This window comes from Salmo salar, chromosome ssa09 (genome assembly GCF_905237065.1).
Source record: "Salmo salar chromosome ssa09, Ssal_v3.1, whole genome shotgun sequence".
NCBI classification, from domain to species: domain Eukaryota; kingdom Metazoa; phylum Chordata; class Actinopteri; order Salmoniformes; family Salmonidae; genus Salmo; species Salmo salar.
The window spans coordinates 72071228-72089840 of record NC_059450.1 but is presented as its reverse complement, the minus strand read 5'-3'; the positions used below and the strand labels follow the sequence as shown (position 1 = coordinate 72089840).

The 18613-nt window shown below is 43.6% G+C and overlaps 2 protein-coding genes across 3 annotated transcripts; one reads left to right on the top strand and one right to left on the bottom strand.

The window, feature by feature from the left end:
- The first annotated feature begins 270 nt into the window (after positions 1-270).
- On the top strand, positions 271-4578 carry LOC106611698 (zinc finger and BTB domain-containing protein 5). 2 transcript variants are annotated; one of them, XM_014212178.2, is made up of 2 exons: positions 271-519; positions 2073-4578. In XM_014212178.2, the coding sequence occupies exon 2, from the start codon at positions 2079-2081 to the stop codon at positions 4200-4202; it is 2124 nt and encodes a 707-aa protein (XP_014067653.1). In that variant the 5' UTR covers positions 271-519; positions 2073-2078; the 3' UTR covers positions 4203-4578. The 2 variants fall into 2 exon arrangements, with proteins under 2 accessions (XP_014067653.1, XP_014067652.1); XM_014212177.2 differs by lacking the exon at positions 271-519 and adding an exon at positions 1497-1620.
- Positions 4579-6086: 1508 nt separating this feature from the next.
- On the bottom strand, positions 6087-18187 carry LOC106611699 (glyoxylate reductase/hydroxypyruvate reductase). The gene is made up of 9 exons (XM_014212179.2): positions 17928-18187; positions 17289-17419; positions 12453-12525; positions 9315-9431; positions 9042-9130; positions 8794-8895; positions 8544-8679; positions 8271-8401; positions 6087-7246 (listed from the first exon to the last, which is right to left on the bottom strand). The coding sequence occupies exons 1-9, from the start codon at positions 17990-17992 to the stop codon at positions 7125-7127; spliced, it is 966 nt and encodes a 321-aa protein (XP_014067654.1). The 5' UTR covers positions 17993-18187; the 3' UTR covers positions 6087-7124.
- Positions 18188-18613: the final 426 nt, after the last annotated feature.

The window sequence follows — 18613 nt, the reverse complement described above, 5'->3', positions numbered from 1 at the left end:
GTTAGTGTTATGTTTTAAGGGTAACTCTCAACCACAATTTCACCCTTTGCCCAATCCCTTAAAAATAAAAATGCATTCAAATGAGAAGTTGTGGGTTACTCATAAATATTCATTTTTGGGGGTGGGTAAACGTAGTTGTACCTGATCCCAACACTTTCTCACTAAAGTTTACCATAAATCCACCGCCACGCTCTGATAATAAAATGATGTGCATAATGAGCAAATACGGCTCTGGACAGTTAGGTTAGTTTACAGTGGTAAGGTGCCGAGTTCCTGACATCAAATGCCACTTGCGGGGTGCAAATTCGAATCCCCCACGGGAATCTCACATTATTGCGGTATTGTGATTGGAAGAAAAGTGCAATCATCACCTTGAAAATAAAGATTAGGTGCTCAATTCGGTCCGCATTGCAGTGTTTTACGCAGTAGCTCTTTTTCCAATGGTCAAATGAACTCACAGATTGGTCTTGAGTTCTGTATAAAAACCCACAATTACTACCAGGGTGACTCTTCTCACAGGTATGCTTTCACTTTTCAGAATTAGAAGTGTTTAGGCACAGGATGAATTTTGTATATAAAGGAGAGAAAATAATAATATGTATCCAATGTGGGATTAGAATTCACAACCATTGGACTATGAGCCAACTGTTTTAGAGGACTGCGCCACCAATCAGTCATAACCAGTGGAAAAAATACGAGTTCAAATCACCATTATTGTCACTGTTGTTGCGATGGATGTAGCTACGAATGCATAATCCCCATAGCCAACATGTTTTTTTCTTCGTAAAACATAGAGGTGTATGAAACAGTAAGCAAAAACGTTGAATTTGGTCATGAGGAAATGTGCCTTAACTGCCTTTAATGTGTAATGTCAGTAGTCTAGTCACGGAAGCAGCGTGCGAAATACAGTATATTGGCACGTTCCTTTACCAAGACCATGGCAAAGTAAGGCGCACTGTCACCTGCTTTCAGTGGTTGACTTGGACTGAAATAGGTACTGGTATTAATTTTGGTTGCGGTACTGTTTACATTTATGTGCAGTAGAAAACAAATGCCACAGCAGTATAAAATGTACGGTGCTGGTACTCAGCTCTGGTGAACTCCTGGCAAAGTCAAGCACTGCCTGCTTTTATAGTAAACCTTAATGTGGTACCGTGCAGCTCACAGATACCCTCCAGATCTAGAAGGGTATGTATTTCATACCGAACCACTCCCTTGAGTTGACGTAGAGGTACCTGTACGTCACGATTTCAATTGTAGAGTTGAACCACTAGGGGCAAAAACAGCTAGATTTACTACTAAAAGACCAAAATATATCACTTTTGCAACGAACTGTCAAAATGAAGACCATAATTGACGTGTTTCACTATAACTAAGCCTTAAACATATTTTTTTTTATTATAAAAAAAATGTCTTCATGAAAGTTAGTCTTTAAAGTCACATTTTAAGAAGATACATTTTGAGATGGGCGGGGTTTATGACTTGTGGCTGTGGTAACTAGTGACGACCGATGAGACCCCGCGTTCTTCCGTGTTTTTGTTAAGATTAGATGTTTGGGCCCGCCTCCTCCCAGTTTACTGTGACCATATACATCTTCTGCAGACTATAGACTATTTTCAGGTAAAGTAAGCCAAACATTGTATTATTTTTTTTGTTGCGTTGATCGCTTTGTTACAATTTGAGAAGCTCGCTAGTTAGTGAATGTAGCTAACTGAGCCATTTTAATTCATTCAGCGAATGATACAAACGTAAAAGGAGGGCGGTACTGAGCGAGGTAGTTCTTCTGGTCTATATTTCAGGCACGAGCATGGGGACACTGCAAGATGATATGCCGGTTTTATTCCGTTGTTCATACAATTAGTACTAATATTTTCAAGGACAAATGTGATCTACAGTGTCAGACCTTTATACCAGTCAAATTAGTCCATAGACATTACATTGCATTATAGTTTTTTGTTACTAGCATTGAATCTATTGTATGGAAACTGTCCTGGGTGTAGTGCATTGAATGAAAATAAAAAAAATTGTCAGCTTGATCACTCAGTTTGACTATTCCTCATGTTCATCCTCAGGCAAAGATGGACTTCCCAGGTCACTTCGAGAACATCTTCCAGCAGCTGAACCACCAGCGTGTCAGTGGTCAGCTCTGTGACTGTGTGATCGTAGTGGGGGGCCAACACTTCAGGGCCCACCGCTCTGTCCTGGCAGCCTGCAGTACACACTTCAGGGCACTTCTTAATGCAGTGGAGGGGGAAGGTGGAGGAGCCAGTGTGATGGAGCTGGATCTAGAGGTAGTGACTCCTGAGGCTTTCTCTGCCCTGCTGGACATGATCTACACCTCCACTCTCACTCTGGGGGCCTCCAATGTAATGGATGTGCTCCTGGCTGCCTCCCACCTGCACCTCAACACTGTGGTCAAGGCCTGCAAGCACCACCTCACCTCCCGCAGCTTCCCCACATCGCCCCCGCGTGGTTGGAGTTCGCCAGTGCAGCAGCAGCGGTTCAGCCATGCAGTGGACCAGCAGCATCTGAGGCAGTCTCCATCCCAGGTAGCAGCCATGGCCGGGGTCAATTCCAGGCAGCAGAGATCTGTCCTGCTCCAGCAGCTGGGGCTCAGCCTGGTCACATCGGCCCTGGAAGGTAGCCTCGATGTTGGCGAGACTGAGTTGGATGCTAGCCAGGCTGGAGGCAGGGATGGAGGGGTTGGAGCAGATGGAAGCATGGAGCAACTGGCAGCTTTCTCTGGTCGGCGTCACCACAAACGCAAGAGCTCTTCTCCCCAAATGTTTCAGGAGGAGAGGCTGAACAGCAAGCAGAGTGGGTGCAGGCTGTCTGAGGGGAATCACGGGGAGGGCTACCCAAGGGTGTCCAGGAGTAATGGGGGTGAGGAGCTTCCCTCCCCTGACTCCCTAAAGACAGACGAGTGCCTCTGCCTGGAGAGGGGAAGTGCAGAGAAGCAGGAGGAGAAGTATGAAGGGACTTTACAAGAAGAGGTACAGCTGCCTAGCCAATCAGATAGTAACGTGGGAGGGAAACGGGATGATGGGGGAGAGGATCACACAGAGCGTTCTCTGGTGGATGGAGGGATCGTGTTTAAAGTGAAAGTGGGAGAAGAGGGAGAAGAGGAGGATCATAAGATGGATGTAGTTGTGAAGAGTGAGCAGGTGAACTCTTATCCAGACACACCAGGTGTGTCCAATTATCCTCCATTCCCATCCAGGGACACTGGTGATCATCAGGATGAGCCAGCAAATGATGAGAAAGACATACTCAGCCCGAAGGGAAATGACCCAAGCTCATCCAACCCCCAATCTAGCTCCAATCCTCAGACAGACACACACCCACTCCAAGACAACACGGATGGAGGAGATGGGTTGTCTGATAATGAGGGCCTAGACAGCAACCAAGACCTGGGCCTTTCCTGCATTCTCAACCCCAGGAGTCAGCTTGAGGCGTTAGGAGAGGACAGTCTCCTTAACACCACCATCAGTGAGGCTCAGGCAGAAAGCAATGAGGCTGTTAGGTCACTTCAAAACTCAGAGGCAACAAACGCCTCCTCTTCTTCCCTTATGTTCCCAGTAACCTCTGTCCCCTTCCAGCAGCTCATCAGTAGCGAGGGGCACAGTTTCAGTGATGGATTCATCCTCCAGTCCACCCAGACTCAGGATGTTCTGGGGGGCTTCTTGAGGGGCGTCAGGCCAGATGTAGGCACCTTGGGCAGCCTCAGTTTGAGCACGTCCCTCTCCCGATCATCCAGGGCTGAGATGACCGGAGTTGGGGGGAGCTTAGGGCTGCCAGCTTACCGTCGCATCGCCCCAAAAGTGAACCCCAACTCTGAGGGCCAGACAGATGGACAACCCCAGGATCCTTCCTCCTCCTCCGGTCCAGCAGGGGGGGATACTGCTCCTCGCACTGCCCTCACCAGAGCATCAGAGGACGTCCTTTCAAAGTGTAAGAAGGCCATGACGGAGCACAACGTCCTGGTAGTGGAGGGGGCAAGGAAATACGCCTGCCGGATCTGCTGTAAGACCTTCCTGAACCTGACTGACTGTAAGAAACACATCAGAGTCCACACAGGAGAAAAGCCCTACGCCTGCCTCAAGTGTGGCAAACGCTTCAGTCAGTCGTCCCATTTGTACAAACACTCTAAGACCACCTGTCTACGCTGGCAGAGCAGCCACCTGCCTGCCACGCTGCTCTGAGAGACAGGAAGATCAGGTGGAAACACTTGTGAAAAATAGCCGGTGCTACCAGTCAGAAAGCTCATTGACATTTTCCATTTCAAATTGTTCTGCCATATCAGGGTTATGTATGTCTGGTCATTGTTATAAATCTTGTTTAAGTAGACACTTTAATGTTGATGTGAAAACAAATGTTGACTGTGTGTTGATGATTTTAGAAAGCACGTACAGAATATACTGTAGTTTGTCTAGACGATGACTACATGAAATGTGATGTTATCATCATAGAACAGAGAGAATGGAACTCTTTAAAATAGCCTTTACAATGCATCACACACTACTTCTCAGTAGGATCACTATTGAAGAGTGATACAAATTAAACTACATTGGAACCAAACTGATCCCTGACTATCATTTAAATGATCTATTCTAACTTTATTCATTGTTCATTTACGCATGGATCTAGAATTCTTATGGGGGAAATAATATGTTCACACATTTCTACATACTGTTGTCATGACGTTGGCCTCTTTGAGTACAGGGAGGACAGTTGACCCCCTCCCCCCCTTTTGCACCATCCCCCAACCTACCTTCCCCCACCCAGTCCCTGTGTGAAGGAGTGGTAAAATTCCAGGAGAGTCTCTGGCCACATGGCCCATAGAGAGACACAGGAAATTCTTCCAACTCACAGAATTGGGGAGCCAAGCGACATTTGTGTTCTGGAGAAGATATGGAAGATTGGTGAAGAATCCAGCTACGAACTGGTCCGCTTGGTACAATTTTGTGATACTCAGAAGAGACAATATAGCCATATTACCATAAAACAGTTTATATAATAGCCTCAGCGATGAGACTTGCATCATAATGGTTGTATAAAATGTATTAATAAGGATAAAGCTATTTGTAATACATTGAGATGCTATGTACTGATGTTAATGTGATAGAATTGGATTTCTGTACCAAGCTTCACTCAGCCATCGGCACGCCCCCCAAGGGACACAGACAGGACCAGGCGTCATTTTACAAGCCTGTTCAAGGGTCACTATAAAACTATACCCTGAGCTACATTTCTCCAGACCAGGCCTCCACTCCATGGCCAATAGGTTTTACCATCCAATTCCTCTACTGAAAGTGAACTATACCACGTGGTTAACTTTTAGACTATTGATACCGACAGAATAAGAACAAGTCTTTGATATTAATTATTAGTCTGCAGCTAAGTAAATTATATCATTGAACGCGAATACCAACGAAACATCCATTCTATAACGACATTAATGAATGTCGCTTTGAAAGATCCATTCTAACCGAGAGAGAGACAAAACTCTCCATCAGAACGACTCTTCAACAAGGATCCCGACGACACACTGAGCGTAAATATATATTGATTGCAATTGTTCCCGAATGAGTGAGCGTTCAATTGTCAATTGTTAATATTAATGAACTCTGTGTACCTCCTCAGCTGACCGTTTATGACCCATTGTCTAACATACCAGCCATGCCTGTTAGCCATTAGGGCACATTACACCATACCAATCCTTTGTGACGATAATTACTGTTTGTATGTTTTCTGTTAATTACTTAGTGTAGTAAATAAATGATTTTAAGACAATTGATGTATGGATGATTTTAGTAAAGACTGGGTTCGTGCAAATACAACAATTTACGACGTTTGGAATGAGACTGGACGAGAGGTAAAATACACAATTTAAACCAGAAGATAATCGGCCTATACTATAATATAGGAAAGTTATATTAGGAAAATTATAACTTTGTAATCTGAATATTTTCCTTGGTGCCCCGATCTCCTAGTTAATTACAATTAAACGTTTAATCACGTGATAATAATTACAGGGAGTTAATTGATAAACATGTCTTCAGTTTAATGGTACCCCAAAGACACGACACTGTACAACATTTCTACTTTATTCAACAAAGCCAGAATGACAGACCATGTTAGAGGGAGTGATCAGCTGGTTTGAAACAATGATTACAGACGAGGCGTTTTACCATAGATTAGAGATAGTGTTTCTTAGAATTATGCACAAATAGACAACGGAGAGCCATATCTCAATATGTTAACAAACACAAAACTGTAATGAGAACAAGAGAAAACATTACAACTACTATTTTAATCAAGTATTTTGTACAATTCAACAAAGTGTTTCATAAGAACAAGGCCACTAATGAATTAAGTGTGTGCAGAGACATTGTAGTGCTTTTCTACATCTTTAAAAGGAAGCCATGGCTGACCCTTAGGAGTACTGTTAGTATACTAAGGCATGTTCTCAAAACGCTAATACTGTACACTTCCTCTTTCAAGTAACATTTTATAAGTTAGTCATTTCTTATAAAACAGTAAGAGCAAGAGGCAGAAGTTTACCTTCATGTTGGGAGAGCATGTTAAAGGAAACATTCACCCATTTTGAATGTTATACAGTTTTTGTCCATCTATTTGCCATTCAAGCAGGTATAAATACAGCCGAAAGGACGAATTTTACATCATATACAAAACTCATCATACCGGCTGTATTTCTATGACGCAAAAGATGTCATACCGGCTGTATTTCTATGATGCTAAACTCATCATACCGGCTGTATTTCTATGATGCTAAACTCGTCATACCGGCTGTATTTCCTGCGATGCAAAACATGGCATACTGGCTGTATTTCTGCATGTTTGAATTGGAGAATAGCTCAGATACACATGAAAACACATGAAAATCCCCGGGAATCGATAGAACATCGCTCAGAGATGCACAAAAATGATAAAACATTCAAAATGGGCGAATCTTTCCTTTAATAGAACTGCAATAATCTCAACAGATTCCTTCCTGGTCACTTACGGCTTTAACCTCCCCTGGTAATGACTACTGATTGATTTTTTTTGTTAACCATTCTAACAGGAGGACTGAGGCAGAATTGAGAAGTTGTAGAGCAGCACTAGAATTTGAGTTCGCTGGGCATGTCTATGCCCTGTAGGCCTGCCAGCAGGTTGTTTGCGGACAGCTCTGCCATGATGCCACGTGTGGAGTAGGTAGCACTGCCAATGTGGGGCAAGACCACTGCAGGTGGACAGAGGAGAGAAAGTATTAGCAGGGATGTGATCGGATTGCACAATATACACTGAACAAAAATATAAACAACATGTAAAGTGTTGGTCCCATGTTTCATGAGCTGAAATAAACATGTCCCAGAAATGTTCCATACGCACAAAAAACGTATTTCTCTTATTTATATGCCTGTTAGTGAGCATTTCTCCTTTTGCAAGATAATCCATCCACCTGAAAGGTGTGGCATATCAAGAAGCTGATTAAACAGCACGGTCATTTCACAGGTGCACCTTGTGCTGGTGACAATAAAAGGCCACTCTAAAATGTGCAGTTGTGTCACACAACACACTGCCACAGATGTGTCAAGTTTTGAGGGAGTGTGCAATTGGCATGCTGACTGCAGGAATGTCCAACTGAGCTGTTTCCAGATAATTGAATGTTCATTTTTTGCATCCGACGTTGTTTTAGAGCATTTGGCAGTACGTCCAACCGGCCTCTCACCCGCAGACCACGTGCATGGCATCATGTGGGCGAGCGGTTTGCTGATGTCAACGTTGTGAACAGAGTGCCCCGTGGTGGCAGTGGGGCTACAGTATGGGGAGGTATAAGCTACGGACAACGAACACAATTGCATTTTATCGATGGGAATTTGAATGCACAGAAATACCATGACTAGATCCTGAGGCCCATTGTGAGGCCCATTTTTTTTAAGGTATCTGTGACCAACAGATGCATATCTGTATTCCCAGTCATGTGAAACCCATAGATTAGGGACTAATGAATTGATTTCAATTGACTGAGTTCATTATATAAAACTGTAACTCAGTAAAATATTTGTAATTGTTACATGTTGCGCTTATATTTTTGTTCAGTATAAATCATCTCTGGGGAAAAGCAACTGGTTCATTTCAATGAGCAGGCGTAAAAAAACCCAGTATTCTTTATTCCCCTGGAAAGACCACAACAATGATTAGAGACGAATCATAGACAATAAAACAGAGTAAACTAGCTTCCATCCCTGTCTCCATATACTCACCACAGTTGTTGAGGGTGAGGAGGGGGTGGTCAGTGGGGAGTGGTTCTGGGGTTGTGACGTCCAGCCCAGCACAAGCTATCTGACCACTGGACAGAGCCTGGTACAGATCCTCCTGATTCACCACTGCACCCCTATAACACACACACACACACACACACACACACACACACACACAGCTCTATTTTTACAACTTTGAATGATTGTAACAGTGCTTATTTCCAAACGCAGTCAGTGTAGTTTGTTTTGCACTGCTCTACGTGTTTAATGGAGTACCTGCTGGTGTTGATGAAGACAGCAGTGTTCTTCATCTTGCTGAAGAAGTCCTTGTTACACAGGCCCTGGGTCTCTGGTGTGAGGGCGCAGGACACCACGACAAAATCACTCTCAGACACCAGCGTGTCCAAGGGCACTGCAACAGAGAGGAGGAGAGAGGGTGAAGAAACAGCCAAATAAACACCTCATCTGATTCTCACCCTCTCTCTTATACTTTCCTGTTTTCCCTAGCCCCTCCAACCCCGCTCACCGTATTCTCCCTCCACCTCAGCAGCATAGGATTTGGCAGTTCTTCCAGAGTACAGGAGCCTCTTCACTCCAAACGGTTTCAGCCTCCTGGCAATGGCCATACCTGAGCGAAAACAGCATTGACTCCAGACAATCAATCAATTATTAAGACATTTTGTCCAGCCCTTTCAGCTACAGTATGGATGGTATGGACCTCAGGCCTAAAGGCAGGAGACAGAATCCAGTATCAATCAATCACCATCACTCTACCTATGCGTCCCAGTCCGATGACACCAACAGTGCTGCCTGACAGACCATAACCACACAACCACAGAGGTTTCCAGGTGCTCCAGCCTCCACTGAGAGAGAGAGAGAGAGAGAGAGTTAAAAAGTGGGAACTGAGGACACATTCTGTTTTGCTCATATAAAAATTTGGTTCGGCAACACATCCCTAAAGTATCAATGTACAACATGTCAAGAGTGATCATCTGAAACTGAAGTCTCATGTAGTAAAATGTATCTGTGTTTTTATTGGTCACTGACTTCTTAACCTCCACCACGCCCTCTGGTAGCCGCCGAGCTGTAGCCAGGAGCAGGGCGACGGTCAGCTCCGCTGTGGCATCAGTCAGGACGTCTGGAGTGTAGCCCACACGCACCCCTCTGCACAGAACATGGAGACCAGGGCACAATGAGAGTTTCTGACTTAGATGTGAGGAAGGTATTTGTTCGTACATTCATTGATGGAATTGGGCCGGAGCCGTCTGGAGCACCGTACCGGCATCTCAAATTTATCCGGAAGTGCTTACCGGCTCCTCTATAAAACAAAGTGGCTAATCAGCGGCCCAGGTTCACACACAGTCAGAAAAAGATTGATCAAAGTGGAGTGAAGGCGGGGTGAATGCGGGATCTGCATTGAATAGCAATTGAGAGTGGGCATCCATATCCTGATTCCGCTTTGTTCAAGATTATATTCCGCTAGTCTGTGAATCCGGTGTATGCGTGGCAGTAGACTGTTCCAGTTTGAGAATGTGCCAGCCTGAATGAGTAGGATGTGATGTTCCAAGTTGTCAATTTAGGTTTCTTAAGGTCATGAAAATCCTGGAAAAGTCATTTCATTTTAATATTGTGATTTCCTTTTAAAATATATTATCAATCACTTAAAAAAAAAATCGACATATCAGCCATGATCAGAATTAGGCCTTGCCTTCAGCACGTCTCTCTGTGTGTGCTGTGCATTATCTGCATGTGTGCCAGTGTGAGTGGGCCATTTGCCCGAGGAGAGAGAGAGACATTTCAGCAGCAGGTAGCCTATAAAATAATGATAGACTAACTATATATAGCCAATTCAAAACATAACTAGCCATACTAGAAGCTATCTCGCTAGTTAACTATTTAGCTTTATGCCTAAGAATTAAAGTCGTTGACTCATTGTTGCCTTTTCACCGGCACTGTTGAGAAATAAATCTGACACCATCATTTGAAAGCTGTGATTCCCCTCTATTAAACAGTAGGCTAGACATGTAATTCCGACAACGCAAAAAAATATTCGAAGAATAACCTAATTGACAAATAACTTTGATGCAGTGCATAGATCTCCCCTGAAGCATGAATATTATAGATAAACATGTCTTAGTGAGCTACCTTGCTTTGAAGTAGCCTACCTTATCCGTTTTATCCCTGATTCATGGAATGAATGAGAGAATAATTGAATAAAAACATAAAAAGTGTTTGGTTGTAATGTTGCAGTATTTTATAATCGAGGGTGGCCAACAGCTACTGGCTGTGAAGGTTTTTGTTCCGAGCCCTGCTCCAAATTGTAGCCGAAACATCAGCTGCTCAACAGGAACTTGATAAGGAGACTTGGGTGTGTTTCAGGGCAGGATCAAAATCCTGCACACCCTGTAGCTCTCCAGATGGAGGGTTGACCATGTGCATTTTATACAGTAGCCTAACAGTGCAGTTATTCTACTCTGTATGGGGTTAAGTGCCTTCTAGCCTAACAGTGCAGTTATTCTACTCTGTACGGGGTTAAGTGCCTTGATGAAGGGCACAACGGCAGGAGATACAGTGGCAAGAAAAGTATGTGAACCATTTGGAATTACCTGGATTTCTGCATAAATTTGACATAAAATTTGACCTGATCTTCATCTAAATCACAAGAATAGACAAACACAGTGTGCTTAAACTAATAACACACAAATTGTATTTTTCTTGTCTATATTGAATACAATATTTAAACATTCACAGTGTAAGTTGGAAAAAGTATGTGAACCCCTAGGCTAATGACAGAGGCTCCAAATGCTAATTGGAGTCATGAGTCAGATTACCTGGAGTACAATCATTGAGACAAGGTTGGAGATGTTGTTAGAGCTGCCCTGCCCTATAAAAACACTCACAAAATGTGATTTTGCTATTCACAAGAAGCATTGCCTGATGTGAACCATGCCTCGAACAAAAGAGATCTCAGAAGACCTAATATTAAGAATTGTTAACTTGCATAAAGCTGGAAAGGTTTACAAAAGTATCTCTAAAAGCCTTGATGTTCATTAGTCCACGGTAAGACAAATTGTCTATAAATGGAGAAAGTTCAGCACTGTTGCTACTCTCCCTAGGAGTGGCCGTCCTGCAAAGATGACTGCAAGAGCACAGCGCAGAATGCTCAATGAGGTTAAGAAGAATCCTAGAGTGTCAGCTAAAGACTTACAGAAATCTCTGGTAGATGCTAACATCTTTGTTGACGAGTCTATGATACATAAAACACTAAAGAAGACTGGTGTTCATGGAGGACACCACGGAAGAAGACACTGCTGTCCAAAAAAACATTGCTGCACATCTGAAGTTAGCAAAAGAGCACCTGGATGTTCCACAGCACTACTGGCAAAATATTCTGTGGACAGATGTAACTAAAGTCGTGGTGTTTGGAAGAAACACACAACACGATGGGTGGAGGAAAATAAGGCACAGCACACCAACATCAAAACCTCATCTCAACTGTAAAGTTTGGTGGGAGCATCGTGGTATGGGGCTGCTTTGCTGCCTCAGGGCCTGGACAGCTTGCTATCGTCGACAGAAAAATTAATTCCCAATTATACCAAGACATTTAGCAGGAGAATGTTAGGTTATCTGTCCGCTAATAGAAGCTCAACAGAAGTTAGGTAATGCAACAGGACAACAACCCATTAGACAGATGTAAATCAACAACAGAATGGCTTGAACAGAAGAAAATACGCCTTCTGGAGTGGCCCAGTCAGTCCTGGCCTCAACCCGATTGAGATGCTGTGGCATGACCTCAAGAGAGCGATTCACACAAGACATCCCAAGAATATTGCTGAACTGAAACAGTTTTGTAAAGTGGAATGGTCCAAAATTCCTCCTGACCGTTGTGCAGGTCTGATCCGCAACTACAGAAAACAGTTGTTTGAGGTTATTGCTGCCAAAGAAGGGTCAACCTGTTATTAAATCCAAGGGTTCACACACTTTTCCCACCCTGCACTGTGAATGTTTACACGGTGTGTTCAATAAAGACATGAAAATATATAATTGTTTGTGTGTTATTAGTTTAAGCAGACGTTCGTATATATTGTTGTGACTTAGATGATCAGATAAAATGTTATGACAAATTTATGCAGAAATCCAGGTAATTCTAAAGGGTTCACATACTTTTTCTTCCCATAGTCTTACCGTTTCTTGATCTCATCCATGGCCATGTGGTCAAATCCAACAGACAAGGTACTTATAACCTTCAGGTTTGGACCTGAACACAAATCGATAGCTACGTGTTAGGAGAAGACCGAATGGGAACTATCATACAACACATTTACTGTATAATACATACCTAACAGCCTCAAATTACAGATAAATATACATTTACTTACTTGCTTACTTATGTAGGCATATGTATGCTGCAATTCAGCTTTTAGCTGCAAATGTGTACAATTCAAAATAAACCTTAAATATACAGTACCAGTCAAAAGTTAACACACCTACTCATTCAAGGGTTTTTCTTTATTTTTACTATTTTCTACATTGTAGAATAATAGTGAAGACATCAAAACTATGAAATAACACATGGAATTATGTAGTAACCAAAAATGTGTTAAACAAATTCAAATATGTTTTATATTTGAGATTCTTCAAAAGTAGCCACCCTTTGCCTTGATGACAGCTTTGGACACTCTAGGGATTCTCTCAACCAGCTTCACCTGGAATGCTTTTCCAACAGTCTTGAAGGAATTCCCACATATGCTGAGCACTTGTTGGCTGCTTTTCCTCAACTCTGCAGTCCAACTCATCCCAAACCATCTCAATTGGGTTGAGGTCAGGTGATTGTGGGGGCCAGGTCATCTGATGCAGCACTCCTTCTTGGTCAAATAGCCCTTACACAGCCTGGAGGTGTTGGGTCATTGTCCTGTTGAAAAACAAATGATAGTCCCATCAGTGTCACCAGCAAAGCACCTCCACACCATCACACCTCCTCCTCCATGCTTCCTGGTGGGAACCACACATGCAGAGATCATCCGTTCACCTACTCTGCGTCTCAAAGACAATGGCGGTTGGAACCAAAAATCGCAAATTTAAACTCATCGGACAAAGAGACAGATTTCCACCGGTCTGATGTCCATTTCTCGTGTTTCTTGGCCCAAGCAAGACTCTTCTTATTATTGGTGTCCTTTAGTAGTGGTTTCTTTGCAGCAATTTGACCATGAAGGCCTGATTCACGCAGTCTCCTCTGAACAGTTGATGTTGAGATGCGTCTGTTACCTGAACGCTGTGAAGCATTTATTTGGGCTGCAATCTGAGGTGCAGTTAACTCTAATGAACTTATCCTCTACAGCAGAGGTAACTCTGGGTCTTCCTTTCCTGTGACGATTCTCATGAGGTAGGGCTATCTTCTGTATACCACCCCTACCTTATCACAACACAACTGATTGGCTCAAACGCATTAAGAAGTAAAGAAATTCCACAAATTAACAAGGCACACCTGTTAATTGAAATGCATTCCAGGTGACAACCTCAAATCAAATTTTATTAGTCACATGCACCGAATACAACCGGTGTAGACCTGATAATGAAATGATTACTTACGAGTCCCTAACCAATAATGCAGTTAAAAAAAATATGGATAAGAATAAGAAATAAAAGTAACAAGTAATTAAAGAGCAGCAGTAAAATAACAATAGTGAGACTATATACAGGGGGGTACCGGTACAGAGTCAATGTGCGGAGGTACCGGTTAGTTGAGGTAATATGTACATGTAGGTAGAGTTATTAAAGTGACTATGCATAGATGATAACAACAGAGAGTAGCAGCGTTATAAAAGAGGGGGAGGGAGGAGGTGGGGCAATGCAAATAGTCTGGGTAGCCATTTAATTAGATGTTCAGGAGTCTTATGGCTTGGGGTTAGAAGCTGTTTAGAAGCCTCTTGGACCGAGACTTGGCTCTCCGGTACCGCTTGCCGTGCGGTAGCAGAGAGAACAGTCTATGACTAAGGTGGCTGGAGTCTTTGACAGTTTTTAGGGCCTTCCTCTGACACCGCCTGGTATAGACGTCCTGGATGGCAGAAAGCTTGGCCCCAGTGATGTACCGGGCCGTTCGCACTACCCTCTGTAGTGCCTTGCAGTCGGAAGCCGAGCAGTTGCCATGCCAGGCGGTGACGCAAACAGTCAGGATGCTCTCGATGGTGCAGCTGTAGAACCTTTTGAGGATCTGAGGACCCATGGCACATCTTTTCAGTCTCCTGAAGGGGAATAGGTTTTGTCGTGCCCTCTTCGACTGTCTTGGTGTGCTTGGACCATGTTAGTTTGTTGGTAATGTCGACACCAAGGAACTTGAAGCTCTCAACCTGCTCCACTGCATCCCCGTCGATGAGAGTGGGGGCGTGCTCGGTCCTCTTTTCCTGTCCACAATCATCTCCTTAGTCTTGATCACGTTGAGGGAGAGGTTGTTGTCCTGGCACCACACAGCCAGGCCTCTGACCTCCTCCCTATAGGCTGTCTCGTCGTTGTCGGTGATCAGGCCTACCACTTGTGTCATCGGCAAACGTAATGATGGTGTTGGAGTCGTGCCTGACCATGCAGTCATGAGTGAACAGGGAGTACAGGAGGGGACTGAGCACGCAACCCTGAGAGTCCTCTTTTTTGTCGTTACCTACCCTCACCACCTGGGGGCGGCCCGTCAGGAAGTCCAGGATCCAGTTGCAGAGGGAGGTGTTTAGTCCCAGGGTCCTTAGCTTATTGAGGAGCTTTGAGGGTACTATGGTGTTGAACACTGAGCTGTAGTCAATGAATATCATTCTCACATAGGTGTTCCTTTTGTCCAGGTGGGAAAGGGCAGTGTGGAGTGCAATAGAGATGGCATCATCTGTGGATATGTTGGGGCGGTATGTAAATTGGAGTGGGTCTAGGGTTTCTGGGATAAAGGTGTTGATGTGAGCCATGAACAGCCTTTCAAAGCACTTTATGGCTACAGATGTGAGTGCTACGGCTCAATAGTCATTTAGGCAGGTTACCTTAGTGTTCTTGGGCACAGGCATGCTTAAAACATGTTGGTTTTACAGACTCGGACAAGGAGAGGTTGAACATGTCAGTGAAGACACTTGCCAGTTGGCCAGTGCATGCTCTCAGTACACGTCCTGGTAATCTGTCTGGCCCTGCAGCCTTATGAACGTTGACCTGTTTAAAGGTCTTACTCACATCGGCTGTGGGGAGCGTGATCACACAGTCTTCTCGGAACAGCTGGTGCTCTCATGCATGTTTCAGTGTTATTTGCCTCGAAGCGAGCATATGAGTAGTTCAGCTCATCTGGGAGGCTCGTGTCACTGGGCAGCTCTCGGCTGTGCTTCCCTTTGTAGTCTGTAATGGTTTGCAAGCCCTGCCACATCCGACGAGCGTCAGAGCCGGTGTAGTACGATTCGATTTTAGTCCTGTATTGACAGTTTGCCTGTTTTGATGGTTCGTCGGAGGGCATAGAGGGATTTCTTATAAGCTTCCGGGTTAGATTCCCACTCCTTGAAAGCGGCAGCTCTAGCATTTAGCTCAGTGCGGATGTTGCCTGTAATTCATGGCTTCTGGTTGGGGTATGTACGTACAGTCACTGTGGGGACGACGTCATCAATGCACTTATGGATGAAGCCAATGACTGATGTGGTGTACTCCTCAATGCCATCGGAGGAATCCCGGAACATATTCCAGTCTGTGCTAGCAAAACAGTCCTGTAGATTAGCATCTGCTTCATCTGACCACTTTCTTATTGATCTAGTCACTGGTGCTTCCTGCTTTCATTTTTGCTTATAAGCAGGAATCAGGAGGATTGAATTATGGTCAGATTTGCCAAATGGAGTGCGAGGTTGAGCTTTGTATGCGTCTCTGGGTGTGGAGTATAGGTGGTCCAGAGTTTTTTTCCCTCTGGTTGCACATTTAACATGCTGATAGAAATTTGGTAAAACGAATGTAAGTTTCCTTAAATTAAAGTCCCCAGCTACTAGAAGCGCCACCTCTGGGTGAGCGTTTTCTTGTTTGCTTATGGCGCAATACAGCTCATTCAATGCTGTCTTAGTGCCAGCCTCAGTCTGTGGTGGTATGTAAACAGCTACAAAATATACAGATGAAAACTCTCTAGGTAGATAGTGTGGTCTACATCTTATCATGAGATACTCAGGCGAGCAATAGTTTGAGACTTCCTTAGATATCATGCACCAGCTGTTATTTACAAAAAAACATAGTCCGCCGTCCCCTTGTTTTACCAGACGCCGCTGTTCTGTCCTTCCGGTACAGCGTATAACCAGCCAGCTGTATTTTGATAGTGTCGTCGTTCAGCCACTACTCCGTGAAGCATAAGATATTACAGTTTTGAATGTCCCGTTGGTAGTTTAATCTTCTGCGTAGGTCATCGATTTTATTCTCCAAAGGTTTTACATTTGCTAGCAGAATGGAAGGAAGTGGAGGTTAATTTGATCACCTACGAATTCTCAGAAGGCAGCCCGCCGTCTGGCTCATTTTTCTCTGCCTCCTTTTCACGCAAATTACGGGGATCTGGGCCTGTTCCCGAGGACACAGTATATCATTTGCGTCAGGCACGTCAGACTCGTTAAGGGAAAAAAAGGATTCTGTCAGTCCGTGGTGAGTAATCGCAGTCCTGATGTCCAGAAGTTATTTTCGGTCATAAGAGACGGCAACATTATGTACAAAATAAGTAAAAAAAATAAGTTGCAAATAAAGCTCATGAAACTGGTTGAGAGAATGCCAAGAGTGTGCAAAGCTGTCATCAAGGCAAAGGGTGGCTACTTTGAAGAATCTAAAATATATTTTGATTTGTTTAACTTTTTTGGTTACTACATGATTCCATGTGTTATTTCATAGTTTTGATGTCTTCACTATTATTCTACAATGTAGAAAATAGTACAAATAAAGAAAAACCCTTGAATGAGTAGGTGGGTCCAAACTTTTGACTGGTACTGTATTGAAAAATACTGAGAAGTGCTGTTTGAGTTAATCTGGTCCAGATCATGTCCACCGTACCTGCTGCGTCCAGAACCTCGGTGTCGATCTTGTCCGACAGGAGGCACAGCAGCCCATGGGCCCCCGCCACGCCCTTCAGAAGCTCCGCCCTCGGAACAGGCTCATCAGAGTCCCACAGTGACACTTTACATCTGTTTCCATGGAAATGGGGAGATGACCAGATTAAAATGAGAGACCAAGACAATTTACAACATTTACTTCTTTGTACAGTACTCTCCACATATTCTGCATTGTCTGTCTGTGTGCTATTTTTCAAGGTCTGTTTTCTCCCCATACCTTCCCCTACCTTTAATCTTTATTATACCTCATTACCTAAACCAAATGTTACATAGACGTTTGTAAGTGTTATAAAAACGCCTTCAGAGTACCCACTATAATGTGTGACCTGGAATAAAGGTTATAAACAACTCCAATGAACTTTCACTTTTAGAACACGGTGTAACATTACCCTCCACTTCCTGTGTGTCCAATGCATTTACACAGCAAGAAGTAGACTAGCACTAGAATTAAGTAACACAATTATAACACTATTGGCATGGCTCAGTCATGCATTATAGATTAAAAGTGCCAGCGCATGAGATACTCATACGGCTAGCTACCAAGCTGATCATAGCTAACTATAAAGTGAAACCTGCATACACTCCAGCCTGTGATAGAATCTTCATTCCCTCCTGTGGGATGCGTCTTGTTATGAAAACCTTCATGATCTGTGTGCGTCCTCCGATTGACGGAAAAAGTCAGAAGAACTGCTTGAAATAACGACCCGAATCCCCTAACAGATGTAGCTAAATTTGCGGATTGTTTAGTGTTCACGATGACATTTCAACATGTGCACACGCTGTGGAACCAGGAAGTGTGTTGGGGTCAGACAACATTGCACATGCGTAGTACTGCAATCGATTCCAGACGGAGACGCTTTGCTCCAGGATTTGTTGTTGATGTTTGTTTTTGCATAATGTCAGGACAATATTCCTTGTTGTTGACCTATCTATCCTTTCACTGCCTTCACGGATTTCTGGACATCCAACGTCAAATGAATGAATAAATAGATAATCATAATAAAATGATCAATATGGAATAAATAAAAGTGAGTTGGAATTTCTATATTTAAATGTAAGAATGCAAGTCAGTTAATAACGAATTCTTAATTACAATAATGGCCGACTGGGGAACAGTGGTTTAACTGCCTTGTTCAGCGGCAGAAGGACAGACTTTTAACTTGCCAGCTCAGGGATTCGATCCAGGAACCTTTTGGTAACTGGCCCAACGCTCTAACCACTAGGCCGCCCCAAATAAATGTATCAATGTAGTTTGCTAAAGGCATA

Coding starts and splice junctions, on each gene's coding strand:
- LOC106611698 (XM_014212178.2), top strand. CDS start 2,079: ATGGACTTCCCAGGTCACTTCGAGAACATCTTCCAGCAGCTGAACCAC.
- LOC106611699 (XM_014212179.2), bottom strand. CDS start 17,992: ATGAAGGTTTTCATAACAAGACGCATCCCACAGGAGGGAATGAAGATT. Junction 8,680..8,793: donor TGAGGTGGAGGGAGAATACG/GTGAGCGGGGTT, acceptor TCTCTGTTGCAG/TGCCCTTGGACACGCTGGTG. Junction 7,247..8,270: donor CCTCACCCTCAACAACTGTG/GTGAGTATATGG, acceptor GTCCACCTGCAG/TGGTCTTGCCCCACATTGGC.